General features: G+C 33.7%; 1 protein-coding gene across 1 annotated transcript; it reads right to left on the bottom strand.

Moving 5' to 3' along the window:
* Positions 1-1,626: 1,626 nt before the first annotated feature.
* On the bottom strand, positions 1,627-19,917 carry LOC149426006 (uncharacterized). The gene is made up of 2 exons (XM_089644066.1): positions 19,417-19,917; positions 1,627-2,131 (listed from the first exon to the last, which is right to left on the bottom strand). Exons 1-2 carry the CDS (start codon positions 19,915-19,917, stop codon positions 1,691-1,693), a joined length of 942 nt encoding a protein of 313 aa, XP_089500192.1. The 3' UTR covers positions 1,627-1,690.
* Positions 19,918-23,714: the final 3,797 nt, after the last annotated feature.

Genomic DNA, 23,714 nt, shown 5'->3' with positions numbered 1-23,714 from the left:
ATATATTTGCACATTACTTTTTTCTGAGCCTGTTAACGAAAAAAAATAAATCAACAAAACTTATAAACGATATTTTGTGCTATAAAATAATGCATATAATGATGGGTTTTAATTTATAATAAGGCACGTAGGCTGTTAATAAGGAGCACGGCGCGCGGCGGCTCGAACGCGCAGCGGTTCGCGGCGCAGGGAGAAATTACAAAAACCTAAGGAAAGTAATGATTAATTGATGTTTTTTTATAGCAAATTCGTCTAACGTTGACGAGTTTTATTGTTATTTACCAGTTTTAGTTCGGAGTGGAGGGGGGAATATAAATATTTTCCCCTGCCCAATGAAGCGCTTTCATTATCCACCAACCGCCGTGCCCCGGTCTGGCTAAAGAGTCATATTATGAGAGGTCATATTATGGATTGATTACTATGCGACTATCTCCACTCATCTTTTTTTCATAAGCCCCAAATATCAGTCGGTCCTCAACCTCGCTATGAGAGATAATTAACATTTTTCAAGTTGCTCCCTGGTAGGAGCCCTGGCAATTGAGTGATACCATTACAAAAATACTGATTCAAATACTGAACATGGGGCCATGACGCTGTAATATTAAATGTTAGATAGCAGTTTCTATGTTTTTACGTTGGCAACATTAGTCCCGCGCAAATTTTTTGTGTTTTCATAATCTGTAGTCGTGGTGTTTTTGGATGTACCATCATGTAATATGTTTGGTCTACATTGATGTCCATTATTAATTGACAAAATTATTTAAAAATTCTATAATTATTTTAATTGTTTGACCTGAGAAACCATTTTGCATTTTCAATGCATTTTGAAAATAGGTATTTTGCATTTTGCATTTGAAATGCTTTTCTAAAAACCATTTTACATTTTGCATTCTCAAATGGAAAAGTTTTGACCCATTTCCATCTTGCATTTCAAATGGTTTTGGGTACCCATTTTGCACATCTCTGCTTACATCATTGACAGTATATATTGAAGTGGAATTGACGAAACTCAATACTTTTGCGCCAGAAGCTTTGTGGAAGTCTGCGGATACACAGTTTGCGAATACATTGATAATCTTTGGATATTTCTTTCCATAATTCTGGACAATCGCGATATAATGCAATTATAAGTAAAATAAATCTCTTGACGCGATTAAACGGATTTATAGACAAAGCAATTGAACAAATTTTGTCACCGAACTTTGGTTAATGTGATAAATATATCTATTTCAGAGCGTAATGTATTCCCAGGTCACAGCGGTGTGGTTCCTTCTGCAAAAAGGATTTCAGAAGATTATGAAGGTATACGTATTATGAAGGTATGTTTTTTTACTACTTGAAATTGAATGAAATTCTATGTTTTGTCCATGTGCATATATATTTGTATCTCCTGTTTCTGTGTTATCTGTATTGTCTGAATTAAAAAAAAAAGTTTTCACATTTCAAACATCTTTATGTTTACAATAATATTTTGGGCTCACGAATGGCTCCGAGAAGGCTCCGAGGCAAAATCATATTCTCTATATTTGGTTATATTGTCTTAACTGAAGATGTGTGAACAATTTCATCAGAAATAAAATTTAAAAAATGAGTATACAAAAACGCCCCTACACATTTCTACCTGATAATCTCTTCGGTGATAAGAAACAATGAGTATTACCAGTTAAAAATATGAGAATGGGGGCTTCAATCAAATCAGTCCCAAATCAATAAATGTTTGGCAGACCCCCGTCATGCGCATGGTGAAACGACTGGCTGATTCCTTGTTGACGAATTGGATATCTTCCAGTTCAATCGTCTCTTTCTGCAGTAAAGCATCCACATCTGCAACATCCTCAGCCTCTCCGATTACCGCCGGAAGAAGCAGGAAGGACATTAACAGCCCGTAGGTTAATAGTTTCTTTAGATGCTCTTCAAATATTTCTTTGGGGTAGGCGTCCTTCACATCACAGTCCATGTGGCTGAGTTTCTGGCCTAGGCATTGGTGGTAGTAGTCCATCAAGTAGTTGAAGTGGTCCTTCCTGGTTTCGTAGTCGGTGCTGGTAAAGATCAGGTAGGCTATGTCTGTTATCGGGGAACAGTGGCGGCCGACCTGCCAGTCTAATAGCCTCACGTCTACAGGTTCGTCACCCTGAAAACAATCATAATGATTATTAATTTGGGTAGAACAGTTTAATCTCTCAACTGTTTTTAATGGAAGATGCCCCGAGGAACTAGCGTCATTGATCCCTTTGTCAACGGCGCATCAGGGGAAACATGCCAAACATTTATACACGGTTAGCATTTATCTTATGAGACCTGGTCGTTTCTACGACTCGTTCGCGAGTTCAACAGCGCACTTTGGAACGATTTGCTGACCTCGGCAACTATTTTTTCCCTCCTACAACAAGGGTGTCTTCCTAGTAGCCTACGAGTTTCTTTTCTCCTACAACAAGGTTATATTCAAAACCCATGTTCACTTCTTTCTTTCCTAAAAAACACCCTCCACACAGCAACAGCACATTCCCAAAGATGACAAAAGCTCTCCTGGAAATTATTTTCCCCGGGGCCTCCTGTCTGGAATTAATGGGAAAAAAATATATCAAAGCCTATCCCTAAATAGCTACAACATCAATGATGTATGTATGTATGTATGTAACAGAAATAATGTATGTATTCATTTTGTTTTATTATTATTATCTTTATTTGTGATTGTATTATAACAATCTAAAATTATGCAAATAATAATCGAATATAAAATTGTGCATGGTAGCTATATTGATAAGATCGCATTGTGCAAATACGCAAAAACGAGAGTGTCTACCACTAATGTAGTTATTTGTATACCAACGGCCAAACGTGATGCTGGGATAACAGCTTTTAAAATAGTGAACAATGTGTATGATTTGGATAAATACATAATAGTATACATACAAGTATCTTAAGTGCCGTTGAACATACTAAATAAATACATAATAGTATACATACAAGTATATTAAATGCCGTTGAGCATACTGAATAAATATATAATAGTATACATACGAGTATCTCAAATGCCGTTGAACATACTAAATAAATACATAATAGTTTACATACAAGTATCTCAAATGCCGTTGAACATACTAAATAAATACATAATAGTATACATACAAGGATATCAAATGCCGTTGGTCATACTAAATAAATACATTATAGTATATATATAAGTATCTCAAATGCCGTTGAGCATACTAAATAAATACTTATGCTCGTTTTAGCCACAGTCAAGGACACAATAACACGTTTAGAAAAACCATTTTTTTATTATTGGACGCAATGAACGGGTATTCCCTAGAAGTGAAATCAATACCGATTTGAAATAAAACTATATCTAATTATTGAAGACAGTATTAGCGTTTTCTAAACGAAAATCTGAAACAGAAAAATCAGAAAAGGATACGGTCACATCTAGGACTCGAACCCAGAACCCTTGCCTTGCCGGGGCACCGCTCTACCACTGAGCTAATGGGACCCTATCCCCTTCGGTCACATTTAAATGTATCATTCTTCGAATAAGAACTACCAACATTATCTTCATTTTTTCACCGCACATTTGTTATTGGCAACTATCTTTATTTATGATCGCAAGATTCAACCCGAACTAAATGCAATCTTTTCTACTATTGGGCCAGTCAAATTGATTATCTTTCAAGAAAGAATTTCGATATTTAAAAAAATATTATAAATTTTTCCTAACGTAATAGAAATTTGTCCTTACTGGCACACCGGACACAACCAAAAGTTCACAACTATCTGCTTATCTCTTCAGTGATCGTACAGGTCTTTTAGAATCGCATGGTATAACAAGATTTGTGATTATTGTAGAATCTCTAAAGAATTAGATTTTATAAAAACGTTTTGAATTGTTAGTTATCGCGCACGGTTAAATTTATTTATTGCATCTCACTCTACACAAATCATGTTGTTTTTCAAAAAAATCAACCTCACTAGGACTAAGCCTATATCGAAGTTAATAATTATTACAATTTACATAAAGTAATACTATATACAAACACAAAATACACATTAATGTAACGTAAAATCAGTCAAGTAAATACAACCATCAAATGGTAATAGTAATAAGGCAAATGATCCCCAGTACTAGTTAGTTAGGTGCATAAAATGGTATTATTATAAGCTTTAGCAAGTTGGAGGATTAAGATAAAGATCCCATGAAATCAAAAATATGTATTAGATGAGTTACCAGATTGGTAATTTGACAGTATATTGTAGCAATATTTTAACTATACCTAATTATTAATCATTATTCCCGAGAAGAAACAAGCAGATAATAAAGACAGGTAGGGTGACATTCAGTTTTTAGCAAATGAGACTTATATAGAATCTTTTATTTAAGAAAGGACAGGGATGAAAAAATGTTAAGACAATATATTTGTATCTGTCAATATAAACATCTTAATTAACTTTGTCAATTTAACTAAGAAATTGGTAGACTTAATATTTTTTTAAGTAAGGACAGGGATGTAAAAATATTAAGACAAAATATATGTATCTTTCATTACAAACATCTTTATTTACTTTGTAAATTCGAAGGGTTTGACCCATTTAAAAGCGCGGGAGAAAATGGAATCTTTCCAACACTTCTACAGAGGGGCCTAGATTCAATTTTACTTCCGGTGACTAAGATCCTGAGGGCGTGCTGCGCCCTCGAATACATCCCCATATCATGGAGGAAAACGAGGGTAGTGTTCATACGTAAACCTGGGAGAACCGACTACGACCAACCAGGAGCATTCCGTTCAATTAATCTCACCTCCTTCCTTCTGAAGACAATGGAGAGAATAATGGATAGACACATAAGGGACGGGGCACTAAGGGCAAAACCCCTCCACGAGTTACAATTTTCGTACTAGCCAGGCAAGTCGGTGAATGCGGCACTGCACAGGTTGGTGTACAAACTGGAGCAGGCGCAGGCGACTCTTCTTGGGTATAGAGGGAGCATTCAATTGCACCACTATTAAATCCATTGATGAAGCGGCAAAATGACATGGACTCGACAAAACCACCAGAAGGTGGCTGAAGAACATGCTCTCAGGCCGGATACTTACGGTGACAAGGGGTGAGGTTAACATCAGAGTACGGATGACATGAGGGTGTCCACAGTGAGGGGTCTTATCACCCTTTCTGTGGAGCCTAGTGGAGGACAACCTCATCCGGAAACTCAACAACAGAGACCTCTATACACAAGGCTATGCGGATGACATTGGGACCATAATAAAGTGTTGGAATGCAGACACAACCATAGGCCTCATACAATCAACACTGGCAACAGTGAAAGAATCGTGTGAAGAAACAGGGCTGTCGGTCAATCCAGACAAGACAGAACTAGTAATATTCACACGCAAAAGAAAACTAAAGGGATGGAGGAGTTAGAACTCTCGAACACGGTTAGGTACCTCGGAGTCATTATAGATTCCAAACTGAGCTGGAAAAACCAGGTGGAATCTGTGGGCAAAAAGGCATGTTCGCTAATGTGGGCAACTAGGCGGATCTGCGGTAGAACGTGGGGACTCAATCCTAAAATGATGCGATGGCTGTACACAGCCGTTGTAAAACCAAGGATCATGCATGCAACCATAGTCTGGTGGAGAAGAACAACATTGAAAACAGTGATGGTCACACTCAATCACATACAGGGACTCGCATGCAGATGAATCATGGGAGCTATGAGAACCACTCCAACACTAGCCATGGGAGTGCTCCTGAACCTACCCCCACTAAACCTAGAAATGGAGGGGGCGGCGATAGCGACAGCCTACAGGCTACAATGCAAAAGTCAATGGATAGGTGAGCTGCCCAAAAACAGTCATACAGAGATCAGAACAAGACTGAGGGCAATTTTTTATTTTTTTTTTTATTTTTTTTATTTATTTTATTTATTTATTTATTGTTTGTTTGTAAATATTACATAATACAATTAATGAACTTAAAATGTCCAACTAGGCGATTGCCCGTTTTAGGACATTCCAGTATGATAAAGTTTTTACATGTAATATATGGTACATTATAGTGTTGACTATTCTGTTGTTAAAAAAAAAAAAAATACATATGTATATTCATACTCTAGAATACTTCTAGTTATATCACGACATATTTTACTATTATTTAGCTGACATAATAACTGAATTAACATAACATAAGCTGAATTAATAGATAAAAACAAGAAAATGAAACTGAATTGAAGAAATTCTGTTGGTAAGGTAATACAAATGTATATTCATTTTTTTTTTTTACTATTGTTTAGCTGATATATTAAACTAAAGAAATATTAATATATAAAACAAGGAAATGAAAAATAACAAAAAATTAAAAATGAAAGTAAAGAAGGAACTTTTCCTTTAAGGAAAAATATCACGAAGAATTGAACAATTTTCGAACTTTCTTTATGTAAAAATACAGTTCCTGTAATGCTAATATAATACCAATATAAGTTAAAATGTAAAGAAGAATGTAAAGAAAAACAAAATTTACAATTTAATTACTGTTTTTTAGCATATTCTCGCATTCAACTCTCCCCAAGACCAGAAGCCAATTGTTTACCTGCATACGCAGAATATTAGTACTCTTTGCCTTCCATGCATCAGGTATGAGATTGAGCAGTTTAGGGCCTAAGTATGAGAATTGTCTCTGTGCTAAAGATGAGGAAGTGGTGGGCGGAACTGTTGGGTTTTTTTTTGCATGTCTTGTATTATGACAGTGGTTTACGGAAGCTAAGTAGTGCCTCTGTTTTTGAGTATGTAAAATGATTTTCCTCATGTCTTACATCAAGAACACGAAACTCTGCGAACAATGAATCGCTGGGGTACCTGAAAGGTTTTTTCAGTATGACTCTTATAAGCGATTTCTGGGATTTAGCTAAGGGATCGAGTATGGTTTTGGCACAACCTCCCCAACCTAAGGAAGCATAGTCTAGTATGGAATTGCACATTGCAAAGTAAATTCGTTTCAAATCATTTAGACATAGAATATTTCTTATTGCTATAAACAGATGTGTAAGTTTCCTGACCTTTGTGGAAGTAAAGGCTATGTGTTTGTCCCATCTCAGAAATTTATCAATGATAATTCCTAGGTATCTTATATTGTCCACACATTCTAAGGTATTGCATTTACATGTAATAGTGTCGTAACAATGGTGTATTCTAATGTTAATAATTTCTTGTGGTTGACCCGCTTGAGTTGAACTGAAGCAGATGAATTTCGTTTTATCCGAGTTTAGAGTGAGGAGATTACTATCTAGCCACTGTTTAACTTTGTTTATGCCAAATTCAGCTTTAATGCAAGACTCATTCCAGGTTTTGCCTTCGAATAAAAGTACTGTATCGTCAGCAAATGTAATAATGTGGTCTGCAAATGAAGTATTACATAAGTCATTTATATAAACATTAAACAATATGGGACCTAGTGTACTTCCTTGCGGTACGCCATATTTAATATTGGCTGGATCACTTAGAGTACCGTTAATATCCACTCTTTGGCTCCTGTTTTCTAGGTAACTAACAAACCACTTGAAAATTTGACCCTGTATCCCAATTCGCTGTAGTTTATTCAGCAGAATTTTGTGCGAGATAGTGTCGAACGCTTTAGCTAGATCTAAAAAAAGTGCAATGCATTTACTACCTTTATCTAGATTGTTAGAGATGATTTTTGTCAAATTAGCGATGGCGTTTTCAGTGCTTAAACCTTTGCGAAAGCCGAATTGTCTACTAGAAAGGATGTTGTTATTTTCGAGATAAAGGATGAGACGGTTCTTTACAATTTTCTCCATAATTTTAGAGACAGAGTTGAGCAAGGAAACAGGCCGGTAATTATGTATCAGTGATTTGTCCCCACTTTTATGTAGTAAAATGACGATTGACTGTTTTAAATGGTTAGGGAATTTCCCTGAATTAAAGCTTAGATTCGCAATGAACGCAATCGGTATGGCTATGTATACTTTAATGATTTTTAGAAGATTTGATGAAATCTTATCGGGACCACATGCTTTTGATGATTTAAGGTCGTCAATTATCTTCATGACTTCGTAAGTTGAAGTTGTGATTGAGTCTATTTTGTGACCGATCCTAGGGATAGTTAAATTGGCGAGAGCGGTTTCTGATTTCTTACACTTATCGAGAATTTTTTTCGCAAGTGTGTCACCCACAGATGAAAAGTAACTATTTGCAAAGTTTGCCATATCTTTGGGGACTTCAGAGTTTGATGTGTTAATGTATAGCGATTTTATTTCAGAAGATTTATTGATTTTGGATTTGGTTATGTTGCGAAAGGTATCCCAAAAACGTTTTGGATTGCAGTTGTTTTCGTAAATGAGTTTTTTATAATAATTTTCTTTCGCCGATGTAATTAATTTCTTACACAAATTCCTATATTTTTTATAATAACATTGTAATACCAAATTCTCAGGATATATTTTTGCCTTTTCATGAAGATGATTTCTTCTGTGAATCGATTTAACTAGCCCCAGGGTGATCCATGGTGTGAATTTAATTTGTTTATTAGATACGGTTATATTACTTGTGTGTTTTGATATATACTCGTGTAGTTTGATAATAAATTCTTTCATTGCTAAGTCAGTATCTGATTTATCTAGAACATTTAGCCAGTTTTCTGCGCTCAAGTCCTCAATTAACTTGTTGAAATTAGTTTTAGCAACGTATTTAATTTTCGAAGAAGTGGGAGGCTTGTTTTTAAGACAAAGAGATGTTGTATAGTGGTCTGAAATAGTTGAGTGTATAACAAAAGTGTCAATAAAGTTAATATTTTTTACATTGATGTGATCAAGACAGGATTTACTCGAGCCCTGTTCACGAGTAAAGCTGTTAATAGTCTGTGTGAAACCATTTTCCGCGAGTAGACATAGATAATCGATTGATTGACGGTGGTAGTCAGGGATAGTGTTAATGTTTAAATCTCCCATTATAATTTGCTGTTCAAATTTTTTCGCATTGTTTAAAATTTCTTGCAATGAAGAAAGGAAGGGGTCAATATTGATAAAGGAAGGAGATCTGTAAATGGCAAATATGCATATGTTATTATTCAATACTATTTTCATACAGTTTGATTGTGCTAAAGTAATTTCCTCTACATGAGCTTTAATTCCGTCCTTGATGTAGATAACAATTCCACTGGATTTATTGAGGTTGGTTGTGGTGTGATATTCAGAGTAATTGTGGATTGATTTTACGGTGTAGTATTTATTTAACCAGCATTCGGTTAATATTATAACATCGAAAGATGAATTAAATTGATCAAGAAAAATTGTAAAGTCATCTAGATTTGAAATGCTTCTAATATTCTGGTGTATGATTTTTAGACTATATGAGTCCCAGTTATAGTTGTTTAAATTCTCCAGATCTCGAATTATATTCATATTAATGCTAATTACAGAATCATTGTAATTATCCGAAGGTAACTGAAACATAATTATGATTAAATTTACTATGATGTGTGGTGGTGAACCCGTAGTTCTTTTGCGAAAAGTCTGCAAACAAAAAGTTAAAAACGAAAGTGTAAATTACTGTGTTGTTAATCGGTGTTTTATTAATATATTGTATAGTAGAATGTGAGTTCTGATTATTCGAGTATGATGCGTATTTTACTTCGAGATGAAAGTTGAATCCACTAATTATATTAGATGTAAAAGATGTTATAAAAGATGATGGTGTTGGTATGTTTCGTATAGAGCAATCTAAGCAGTTGATGATTATGTAGATATCTGTCATGAAGGCTGCAAATACAAAAAATATGAAAACAATAAAATCAATAAAATGGCCAAATGCAAAGTATGTGCTGATTCTGTAGAGGAGTTGATGCGAAAAAAAATGCCAAAAAACAATAATTAAATACCATAACATGCGAAAAATGCAAAGAAGAACCAATACTAGGACATATTTATGTAAATTAAGATTTTTTCCAGATTTACATAGATTTGTTGGGAACATAATCTTACAAAGACTCTCGCTGCTTGTGATACGTACATATGAGTTTGATTGAAGCACAGAGAGAGGAAATAGAGAGAGTGCATTATTATGAGATAATGAGAGAACATTATATAACATGAATGATAATGTTGATACATAGTATTCCCACTTAAAATATATTTTAACTGTAAAGTGCATACTATAGTGTATAATGCTCCTGATTATAATTGTTAGGTGTGATAAAGGACAATAATTAAATTTAGTAACATGTGAAAAATGCAAAAGTATGATTAAAAATGTGCGAATAAAATATGTAAATAAAACAGTAGTAAAGGTTTTTGAGAAATACAAAAACATTATTTTGACAGAGCTCGAGCATTTGTAGTTAATGTAAATTCTGTAAATACAAGTGAATATAATAAAAGTTAGCCAAAATAAAAAGATTATTGAAGAAAATAAGAGCATCATATAGTGAGTAAATAAGATATTACTACTCTGATTCCTACGAGAACATGAAGGAAGAATAATATTTACCCAGTAAACAGATATTTTAAAGAATACTAAAACAGCGTGGTTTTTGTTGCTTAGAGGAAGAGTATGGTTAGAATTTTTAATTGTAAGATTCGCAATTTTTATAATAATTTTGATGTTACTAGGGAAAGCTACTAATGAAAGTAAGAAAGAATTATTTTGATAAAAATTAGGTATTATGCTTAGGGTGTGTGAACAGTATATAGCGGTAATATTCAAATAAAAACTTGTAGTGAAAGTATTATTTATGGAGATATATAATTTTTTTTTAGAGAGAGCTAACGAAACGTGAGATACAGTCAAAGGAGGTAAAGTATAATAAAAATAGTGAATGCTGATATAAACAATTTTCACACTGATAATGTTGCTACATGAAAGAACTCCTAAAAAGAGTAGGAATGCATTATTTTCAATTAAAACATTATTATTTATAAAGACAAAGAAATAACTCATGAGAAAACTTGCGATGAATATGATATTATCCATTATTATTTATTGAGTTAGTTTATACATTTGAATATAAACTAATATAAACAAGATCATATTTCATTTTGTAATTTTACATATTTTTACAATAAATATAACATTTCTTTTTAAATACATTCATTCTTCCTTCATTCTTCAGACTTTCAGGCATTTCATCATACATTTTTAGTCCTTTGTACATTAGGCAGTTCTGTGATTTTGTTTTTTTCATATGTGGCAATCTAATCCTATTTACATTTCTGGTTTCGTAATTATGAACATCTCTATTAAAAACAATTTCATTCTTAAAATATTTTGGCATTTGGTTGTTCATGATTTTATGTACAAAAATTAACACATTAAATAATAGTCTATTTTTTATAGAAATCCAATTTAGCTGTTCTCTCATTTGATCTATGCTTGCGTATTTTCCTTTTCCTAGTATACATCTCATAGCTCTATTCTGTATAACATCTAGCTTGTTCAAATTTCCTTCATTGGCTAAATACAACATAGTAGAGCAATAATCTAAATGTGGAGCAACTATAGTTTTATAAATCAGCTCTGTAGTGTTTTCATTTAGTTTATTTCTTAATCTTCTAAGAAAATTGACTTTTTTAGATACCTTCTTTAGCACATATTCAAAATTTGCTGCGAAAGTTAGTTTTGAATCTAGTATCACACCCAGGTACTTAATTTCATTTACTTTTTCAATTTTTTCGTCATTAATTGTCAATTTTAACTCTGTGTTATGCGTTTTGTTGCCTATTTCCATATATTTTGTTTTGTTGACATTCAGTTTTAATTTGTTTAATTTCAGCCATTTCGCTATATTTTGTAGGTCTTCATTTAATTTATTGATTGCATCTATGTACTCTTCACATGAAATATAGATTAATGTATCGTCTGCAAATAATCTAATTTTGCAATGTTTTATGGTTTTAATTATATCATTAATGTAAATAATGAATAGAATTGGACCTAATACCGACCCTTGTGGAACACCGAGGTTGTTTTCTATCGGTTCTGATTCTGAGCTTTCCACTTTTGTTAGCTGTTTTCTTTCATGGAGATATTCTTTGAAAAGATTTAGAGCTACTTCAGAAAGACCTATATCTTCTAATTTTTCCAAAAGTTTTTTCCTTTCTATCGTTTCAAATGCTCTTTTAAAATCTAAGAATGTTGCAATGGTGATTTTTTTATTATCTGTTTCTTTCTTCCATGTATTAATCACAATGTTTATTGCAGCTTCACAAGAGTTATTATTACGGAATCCTGATTGTTCGTCACATAATATATGATGTTTTTCCAAATACTCAACGAGTTGTTTCTTTATTACAATTTCTAGTACCTGTTCGTATTTTGGTAACATATTTATAGGTCTAAATTCTTCACATTTTCTGGTATTAACAACTTTCGGAATCGGGATCACAATAGATGTTTTCCATGTGTTTGGAAATTTTCCACTTCTTAACGATTCATTTATTATGTTCAGTAGATGAGGTCCTATCACTGGCATTGCATCCTTTAAAACTGTAAAACTTACTCCATCTGGACTCTCTTTTGATTTGGTGCTGTTTAGAATCTGTAAAAGATATGTTTCATCAATCTCTTTAAACACAAGTTTTTCTCGGTTTAGGGGAACATTTCTCACGCGGTTGTCTTCCTTCAGTATTGGTATACTCTGATGTAATTCCGTTATGCTATTTACAAAATATTTGTTGAAGCAGTTCTGTATGCTACCCTGTATCTGAAGTGGAAATTCAATGTCATGTTTCATCCCTTTATCTTCAGTTTGCATTAATCCTTTTATGGTTTTCCACATTTTTTTAGTGTCTCCTTTTTCACAGATAATTTGAAGTAATCGTTCTTACAAACTTTCAGTTGTTTTGAGTATTTATTTCTTGCATTTTTGAATGCTTTCCAGTCTTGTAAGTTTCTTGAGATTTTTGCAATTTTGTACAGTCTATCTCTTTCATATTATATTGATTGTAGTTCTATGTTATACCATTTATTTGTTCCTCTTATTTTAGTAGTTTGGATTGGTATTAACTGGTCGATTATTTCTTGAAGGTTATTTATTAATGATTTAGCCTTTTCATTAAATTCCATTTGATGAAGTTCATTCATATCACCCAGAAGTTCAATTAACCTTTCACTGTTATATTTTTTATAATTTCTGTATTTTATTACTTTGCTGGTTTTCGTATTAGTTCTTTTTGTGTTATCTGTAATGTGGATAAGGTTATGGTCGGTTATTTTTGGCTCATCTAGAACTTTTACATTCAAATCTAATCTGTTGGATATGACAAGGTCAATTAACGTCCTGGATTTATCCGTTATTCGTGTCTCACTTTTAACAAGTTGTTTCATTCCCGATGCTTGGATAATTTTTTTAAGTCTTTTAGTATATGCATCATTCAAATTTTTGAAATTTATATTAAAGTCACCAGTTAAAATATTATCTTCTTCCTCTTCTAGGTTTTGGGTGCACCAGTTCTCTATAAATGATAAAAAGTCTTTTGTACTTGCATTTGGAGAATGGTAAATTACTCCGTATACTCCTTTCTTATATCCAGAAGTTATCCTGATCGCTAGTATCCAGCAGTTCTTTTCGTATTTTGTGTTAGAAATAACTTCAAATATTATGTCTTTTTTGATAATTATTATTGCTCCCTCTGTGTGTCTACTGTAGGAATCACAGCGTATTGTTGAATATCCTTGAAAAGTAACTTCGCTGTCTTCAATTAGCCCGACAGCTGTAATGAACAAGCCAAATACTTCTTCAGACGGCAGTTTGAGGTGACCTACCCCACAAAGGAGGAATGGGACACCTCCAAACACTAACTAATCTGGTTCACAGATGGGTCCAAGATGGAGGAGGGAACAGGGCCGGAGTCTGACTGCGGGGATCCCAGAGAGAACTCAGTATACCTCTAGGAACACACTTTACTGTGTTTCAAGCTGAGATGAAAGCCATCTTGGCCTGCGCACAGGAGAATATACGTATTGGGTACAGGAATATAAACATAAGCATATGTTCCGATAGTCAGGCAGCCCTAATGGTACTAGGAAGTGACTGATGCGACTCCAGACTGGTGATGAAATGCAGGACTGTTCTTACAAAACTCGCTACCATCAATAAAATAACCCTAATCTGGGTTCCACGACATAAAGGTATTGAGGACAACGAGCGGGCTGACAAACTAGCAAGGAAAAGGGCGAAAGCACCACTTGTAAGATCCGGGCCGGCCTTAGGAGTAGTATCTTGCCACAGAAAATTACATATTGATAGGTGGGTCAAATCCCAGCACCTCAAATAATAGGAGAGGGCACCTGGAATGAGACAATCCAAAGTACTCATAAAAGTACCAGACCCTAGATGAACCAAGAAACTACTCGATATGGACAGAAACTCTCTGAGGGAGCTGGTAGGACTACTAACGGGACACTGCCATTTCAGGAGACACATGCAGATATTGGGAGTAGAAAACACCAATAGATGCAGGAAATGTGAAGAAGATGAAGAGACTCCAATTCACCTATGGTGCCGATGTCCTTCTCCGGTGGGAACTAAGCTCAGATACCTGGGGAGACATTCAGTAGAACCAGAAGACGTAGCCACATTTCCAATGACAACCCTGGTGAACTTTATTAAAGGGACAGGGTTTTTGTTAAAGGATTGAGGTAAAATGGGAGATAAATTAATAGGCCTATAGAATAACTGCTCACGGGAACTACGTGTAAACCGTCTCCGCTTTAAAAAAAAATTGTAAATTAAACTAAGGAATTCGTAGACTTAAATTTTTATTAAGTATTTTAATATATGATTTGGAAGAATATTAAACATAAGTGGTGACTTATTTAATTAGTTTCTTTGACCAAAAGATGTTTTAGTATGTACCCCCACAAAGTTCAATGTAGAGCCCATTCTAGTTGCACGGGTTTGTTGTGTTCTTTCTGCAAATTTGATATTGATAAAAAAATCGACGCAGTATTTGAGTGATATACAGCTTTATATTTGTTTAATGGTAAACTTATCTTTAATTTTTATTTTCCATTTACAAACTTACACTCAATATTAAAAAATGTCAAATTATGAGTTTTTTCAGAATAAAAAACCCCATCAAATATAGTTATACACTGAACAACCACATTTTATTATCTGTACCTGAAATTAGGGACCTCGGTATAATCTTTGATAGTAAATTATCATTTACTTATCACATTAATGTCATTACTAGTAAAGCAATGAAAATGTTGGGCTTCATTACTAGAATATCTAAAGATTTCAAAAATATCCATACATTAAAATTACTTTATACAACTCTAGTCAGAAGTCAATTAGAATATAATTCATCTATATGAAACCCTTCCTACAAAAACCATGCAAACTCCATTGAAAGAATCCAACACAAATTTCTCAGAACAATTAACTTCAAATTAGGAATTCCCTCTGACGACATTGATTACGATTCAAATTAATGCATCTCTTATCGTTAAAACATAGAAGAATACTTGATGATCTGATTTTTTTATTTAAAATAATCAATCACAGGTTTGACTCCCCTGAATTAACTTCGTTGATAAACTACCACGTTCCCTGTAGACCAACTAGACTCAAGTCACCTTATTATTGCAACAATACTGGAACTAACGCAGAACAAAATTCAATAATCCATCGCTTGCACAGATTAGGCAATGAATATTCCAACATCGATCACGCTGATTGTCTATTATCATATAAAAGATGCATAAAACAAAAATTGTCGAGTAATACCATACCATCATAATAATTATGTACTTCAGATTAAAAACTACTAGTACTCGATAGGTAGAAGCTGATATCAGTGCGTTATATATCACAGTCATCATAGGTACTATGTAAAACTTTATCGGACTGTCAAGCAGTGTCGCAGATTATTATTATACACGCGATTCTCCCGGTAGATTTACGTAATTTATTACTTTTGTTTCGTTTTCATATTATAATAGTATATATTTTATTCCTTTCATTTTCTAATAGTATACACCTTTCTAATATCTTTTATTTTATTTTTTACAAACTCTTAATGCCTTTTAGACATTTTATAAGCACTTCATTCTTCCTTATACTACTTTATTGTATATTATTACATACAATTTCTTACTTTGACTTAATTTTATACTACAGATTGCTACTTATATTATATTTATATCTCTTTTTTTTCATGATTTTAACCTTACTTACTATCTACTGATTATACCATTATACTTACATTTATATTGTTGCACTCCTTATGTTGCTGTACTATTCTCTGTAATTTAGTATGTGAATGGCACATGTTGTGTCGTACATGTGAAAATAAATAAATAAGGCAAGGCTTTTTAATGCATAGAACAAAGAAAAAAAATATTATAAGCAATATCATTGCTTAGTAAACTGTATGCATTGGGAGTGAGAGGCAAGTTGTTGGATTGGTTCTCGGGTTACGTGTCTAACAGAAATTTATTTGTCAAAATTAAATATTCCAAATCTAAGTTATTTCATGCAACTAGTGGCCTACCGCAAGGGAGTCACCTCGGCCCCATTCTCTTTCTTATATTTATAAATGATATTGTAAATTGTTTTAATGAAGAAGTTCTGCGTTTTGCCGATGACATCAAATTATACAAAAGAATATCTAATATAAGCGATTGCCTAATCTTACAGTCAAACATCGGAAAATTACATAATTGGTGTATAACTAACAACTTATTCCTCAATATTGATAAATGTAAGACATTAACATTTTGTCGAACAAATATCCCACTATTATTCGCATACACAATAGCAAGCGAAATGTTAGAAAAATTCAACGAAATTTGGGACCTTGGAGTTATGTTTGACACTCAATTAAATTTTGTAAATCACATACAACAAATAACTAACAAAGGTATGAAGACGCTTGGATTTATAATCAGAACCATCAAAGACTTCGACTCGTTGGAGGTTATCAAAATCGTGTATCTGTCGCTAGTACGCAGCTTGTTAGAATACAATTCAATAGTGTGGTCCCCATACTACCAGATTCATATAAAAAATATTGAATGTGTGCAGCACAAATTTTTACGATTTATTAACTTCAAATCACACATACCTATTCAACACATAAACACATTCTTACTAAATACACTTAAAATACATTCTCTAGATAACAGAAGAAAAATAAATGATCTAACTTTTTTATTTAAGATTATTAACTCCAAACTATGTAGACTGTTGTGAACTCCTGCAATTCATAGATGTCAGAGTACCTACTCGAGCAACTAGGCAAAATGCATTATTCTGCAACAACAACTTTAGTACCAACTATCACATACATGCACCTATTTCTCGCTTTCACACACTTGTAAACAAATTCACCTCAAATATCGACATATTTAATATAAGTTTGCCTGTGTTCAAGAGATACCTGAATGACATTTTTATGTAGCATATTGTTTTCTTGTAGATACAGGGTGCGCCAGAGAAACTTACTTATTTGAAAGTTCAATAAAAACAAAAGCACTGTAGTTATTGTTGTAATTCTTTTTTTATTTGAAAATGCAATGTACTAAGTTTTTTTTCATACTGTCTTAAAAATTACATCTTTTAAATGGCGACCCTCATCGCGCATACACTGGTTAAGTCGTTTTTTGAAGTTTTCGTCCACTCTTCTCAGCATATCAATCGGAATATTGGCAATAGCATCAGGAATGTTGTTCTTCAGGTGATCTATGGTTTGTGGTCGATCGACATAAACAAGGGATTTCAAATAACCCCATAAAAAAAATCACATGGAGTCAAATCCGGAGAGCGCGCCGGCCATGGGAGATCGTCTTGGAGAGAGATGAGGCGGTTGGGGAAATGTTATTGCAGCAAATTCATGCCCGCTGCTCTCTAGACCACAGCATAATGGCAACTGACGAGAATGGGAAACAAACTTGGGGACGTTCTCCTCCAGATGCGCCCCCTCCCGCCCCTCTACCTGCCCAACTCAACGGTCAGGAATTTTTTCAAATAAGTAAGTTTCTCTGGCGCACCCTTTATGTTGTGAACTTAAAAAAAATGTTATATTTGATTTTTAAAAATAAAAACCTTCTCTTGTCACTGTATTATGCAGTAAATTATGTAAAATATGTATAATTTAAAAGCCCATCAGGGCGTTTAAATGAATAAATGAATAAATAAATAAATAAATCAATATTTCACCAACAAACGTAGATATAATATGTCTCGACGCCATCTAGTGAGAAATTCAACAATAACAAAGCCTTTCCTACAAATTAAAGTTGGTTGTTTACAGGTGAAAATATTATATTTTAGTAATTGTTTATTGAAGTACTAGTACATATTGAATTATTTGGCGTGTTGGAAATAAGCCGACGTAGCTCAGTGGTCTAGAGCACCTGACCGGAATTCAGAAAGTGATGGTTCAATTACCGTCGGAGGCATTTATTTTTACTCGGGAGATATTTTCAATTTGTATTGACATTTCATAACGTTACATTCCTAATAAAGTAGGTTAGATCGATAACGGATTTTTTTTGTACATAAATTTAAGCATCAATTTTTGAGTAATATTTGGTGGCTCTATATTGAACATATATTTATATTTACTCTAATTAAATATTTTAGTTTTAATTATGAAAAAAAAAAAATTACCGGTTGTATTTTTACAAGATTTAGAAAAGAAATGTTAAGAATACCGATTACAAATTTATATATATGAAACTGTCCAAAATCACATGAGCCAGAACACCGCACCGTAAATTTAATTTACTATAACAATTTTTTGTTAATCGAGTTTGATAAATTCATTTTCCTATTACACTTTTATTAAATAGGCTAAAAAATTAAATAAACGTATATTTCAAATACAAACGTATGTTTACATGACCTAATTGTTAACTTATATTACTAGATTAAACATAAACTTTCTTGCCTCTTTTCAAACCATAAGTATTGATTAATCTCGCTTCGCTCACACTCACGTAACATACTTCTAATAATATTATTATCTAATCATCGTTTGAGATGGGAGAATAAGAAATTAACATTTTGTTGGAATCAAACTTAATTGTTGTATATTAAGCTAGAAATCCGATTAAATAATATCAATCAAATCCGCTACCAGACAATACTAGACAATAGAAATAAACCAAGATATAATCTTTATAATACTGTTCGATCAAGATTCTATCAAAAAACTGTTCATTTTAAAGATTTTAAAATTGAAAAATATTTTCCAAATACACAAACTTATTCACTAGCTTCAGTATTCATCGTTCACAACTATATTGCAAGTGGTCTGTCTTACCTCAAATTTAAATAATAGATTGTTATTCCAGAAATCAGAAGAAAAGACTTATTCACTAGCTTCAAGTATTCATCTATCACAACTATACTGCAAGTGGTTTGACCTAATTTCCACAAGATATTGATATAAATTATAAGTCTTACCTCAAATTTAAATAATAGATTATTATTCCAGAAATCTCCGTGACACAATACATTGTATTGTCCTGCGCTTTCTGGATCAACGTACATGTCAACTACTTCAGTCATGTTAGCTGAGAATTTATCAACTCGTTCTCTTATAGCTTTGTCTGCAATCCCACCAAGAGCTTTTTGACGGGCTGATTCCATGAATGGCTTCCAACCCTCGAAGCCCTTCATACCGCCAGAGTTATTGGCAAACTCCAGAAACCTTTCTGGATGATCTCTTTTGAAGATGAAGGACAGGGCGTGGAAACTAGCCATGCTTTTCAGAACTAATTTTAAGTGCTTGAGTCCGAGAGCTTCCCTTCTGTTTGCCATCCTGAAGCCTTCTTCACGCATGTCCTGAAGGACCAAGTACTCCTTGGATTGCTCTGAACTTGCTTTAAAACATTTAACTCGCTCAAATCTCTCAGATTTGGGAACTTTGTACTTTTCTTCCAAAGCGCATAGTTCAGGAAGCATTGTGTTATAAACGAAAACCTCTTTTATATAAACTGGCTCAATTGGGAACTTTTCTCTAAGCAATTCTGACTGCGGGGGAATCTTCATTATTTTTTTTTTTTTTTTTTTTTTTAATTTTTATTCCAGACCTCGGGGAGGGTGGTGCAATCCCACGAGCTCCATATTATACATAGAATATATATAAAGTAAATATAAAGAAATATTGTAAGATAATACATACACAATAAACGAAAACAAAAGACCATAATAATTATGCAAAAAAAACATAATGAGATTAAAGTTCAAGTAAGAAAATATCTTTTAAAATATCATTTTTATCTATGACATCAGGATTTGGCTCCATCGCTTGTAAATAGGTCCCTGCCAGAAGTGCAGTGCTGCCATCACAAGACCGTTTTCGCTCGCGGCTAGTCGTGTTCGAAAGCTGGTGATCCGTTTTTTCATTAGTGCTCGGAATCCGGGAGTACGCCCTTCTACAAACATCTCAGTGGCACTGCAGTACCAGGACAGCCCAAAAAGTATTCGGTAGGAATTGTTGTACTGTACTTCCATTCTTTTTAGAGATGCTTTGTTGAAGTTGGTCCACAGCTCCGAGGTATATAGGCTCGTGCAGTATGTGTTAAAAAGTTGCCTTTTTGCTTTCGGGCCACACTTGTTAAATCGTCGAGAAATCATATTTGCTCTGATGCACAGTGATCTTCTCTGTCGCTCAATATCCATATCATCATTGAGCTCCGCTGTTACGATGTGTCCTAAGTATTTGACCTCCGGTTTTTCATTTATTTTTGTGCCGTTTAGGCTGACGGGTAGTACTTTTGTAGGGCCTGCGCCCGTTTTAAATACAAGTAACACAGATTATAAGGCTTAGTTTGGTCGTTTCTCCGTTATCTTTCTTTCCAGTAACTTGAATCCTACAGATAACGCCCAGGTAGTTTTCTCCTTTACCAGAAGCAGATGTAACACTAAATTTAAAGTCTTTGATATTTTCTTTTTGGATCACATCGTTGATAACACTTTCAAAATACTCGCAAGGAAACTCTATCAACACTTCCTCATTGCTCATGGTGAGGCCGGTTCGGGCACAATTTAAGCACTTGTAGAATAGATACCCAAACGTGTTTCCTGGCGGAGAACAAATTAATTAGTGACGTAAAAATGCGGCACTTCATTACAATAAGGGTATCATTTAAAATATCATACATTCGATCAGTAATTGGACCGAGATTATATATATTTTTTCCACAGATTGCAAGAAAATTCATTGAATTGTTATCTCGTTCAACAGCGTCATCGTGATTATTATAATTTACAGGCGCGCTTAATACATCTACGACACGCTTATGCGTTTTTATGTGATAAGGCAGAAGATAACCGACTGCTCGGAGCCGGTTGGAAAATGACATTTTAAATTTGGGTCACAATCTCATTTCTTCAGATTCTTAACTGAAAGAAGAGAAAGAGGGATACATATTTAGAAAGTACCTGACTATATTTATAACAGACCACTAAACGGCTGAAGCCATTATGTTTCGATTACGAAGGCGCGCGATTCTAATAGTTTCTTCCAGGTACGAGGTGTAAATAAACAAATCATAATGTTTAAAATATTTTTAAACCCTGCCAAAATGAGAATTAATAATTCTGGGGAAGCGAGAGACAATAAAACACTACAAGTATTATATTTAATCCTGCCTCAATGAGAATTAATAACTCTGGGGAAGCGAGAGACAATAAAACACTACAAGTATTATATTTAATCCTGCCTCAATGAGAATTAATAACTCTGGGGAAGCGAGAGACAATAAAACACTACAAGTATTGTATTTAATCATGCCTCAATAAGAATTAATAACTCTGGGGAAGCGAGATACAATAAAACACTACAAGTATTGTATTTAATCATGCCTCAATGAGAATTAATAACTCTGGGGAAGCGAGAGACAATAAAACACTACAAGTATTGTATTTAATCATGCCTCAATAAGAATTAATAATTCTGGGGAAGCGAGAGACAATAAAACACTACAAGTATTGTATTTATTACTAACTATCTTAGCTTCATTCACATTCATGATTTTTTAAGAAATTATATTTTCAAAATACATTTCGTCTCCTATGCCCCAGGCAGGTCAATAAAACTAACTGTGTTCTATCTGTCGTTTCTACGACTTGTTCTTGAGTTCAACAGTGTTTCCTCTCTCCTTCACTTTCACTCTTGTTCACTCATTAAATATCATATAGGTATTTAAAAAATAAAAACAAGTTATTTTTTACTACAATCTGTTTTAATAATTAAATAATGATAAAAATTTTGGTTTGGCTAAGGATTAAACTATCTCACCTTGCCAGATGCCGAGCTGATACAATCGACATTTATTTCGTCTATTAACTGCGGTAATGTAGTCCGATTTCAGAAGAATGCGTACTTGTCCTCGTGTGTGTACGTGATCGACAGCCAAAGTTGATATAATGCATTGTCATCGACAACATGTTTATCTGCCGAAAATAACAGTTGAAATCAAATACATTTATTCAAAACTAGGCTTCGCACGGGTGCAATGCACTAATGTGGCATTATTAAAGGCCGAGCGACACATGCACAATTCCATCCATTTTTAGCGCTTTGACATTGACAATTTTATAAGTCCAAAAAGTGATTTTAGCAATAAGTTAACTTTACATGACATGCTTTATTTTTTATTGACATTTTATAAAAATATAAATTTTTGGCACACCTTTTTTACATTATATTGGCTGTAAATATCATTTTTAATCTTGAATCAGACTATACTGCCAGTAACTACATAATGTATTTATGTACAAAGTTTAAAGGTGTACTTTCAATATTTTACAATTTCAGTAGAAAAATATTTTGCTAAGAAGTTACACGCGAAAAAACTACATATATCCATATGAAAAACACTCAGCGCTCAAATCGAAACCTGCAACATTGAATGTTTGAGCCTTGTGTCTTGTTAATGGTTATTGAAAAATACAGTTTTACTGGAAATATCAGTCGTTTAAATTGAAACGGTAAATCCGTCGGTATTAAAGGAATCCGGGGAATTAAAGCAATTTCTACGGTTCCACATCCGGTCAGTATTGTATACTCGATTATAAAAGTTTTTTAAAGATTTTTACCTGCAAACGTGTATCATTGCACAATTTGGTTGGATTTAAAAATTTTGGTTTGATTTTTCGTTGGACACCTTATTTTCAACACCGATTTATGTGGGGGGCGTCCAGAGGGCAGCAAGGAATTGAGAAATTACGTGAGAAAATGAACAGCCCCTTCAATATCTAGTGACAGTGTCTACAGAGTAGCATGCTTGCATCTGTGCATCAATCTTTGAGAGAATCAAGTTATTTATCTTTTCTACTTAATCATTAGTAGGTGACAGAATTGCTCTCTCCTTGAACCAGGAAGAATTTCCTCTTATTTTACTTTTCCCTGTAAGCAACATATACATTCAGATTCATCCTTCCATTGTACCTATTTCGATCGGTGAGTAATCGATGTTTCTTTGTACGGAAGATTTTCTGGCTCTCTGGGATTTATGCCAATCCCGATCAAGACTAAGGGGAGCCTCACGTTCAACAGACAATTATCTATCTCTTCGCGAAGAAGTACTTTCTCTGCTATTTGACAGCCAGGTATCCCTTTCTTCTTCGTTTTCGTCACTAAGACGTACCAAACGCATTCTTTTTGCATTTCTTGTAGTACGACCTATATTCAACTTACTACGTTTTTGAGACATAATTTAAATACAAAACTGTGATCAGGAAAATAAACGACA

This window comes from Hesperophylax consimilis, chromosome 2 (genome assembly GCF_061612785.1).
Source record: "Hesperophylax consimilis isolate HC1 chromosome 2, BYU_Hcon_1.0, whole genome shotgun sequence".
Lineage (NCBI taxonomy): Eukaryota > Metazoa > Arthropoda > Insecta > Trichoptera > Limnephilidae > Hesperophylax > Hesperophylax consimilis.
The sequence above is the reverse complement of the archived record's forward strand: the minus strand, read 5'-3'. Positions and strand labels throughout refer to the sequence as shown.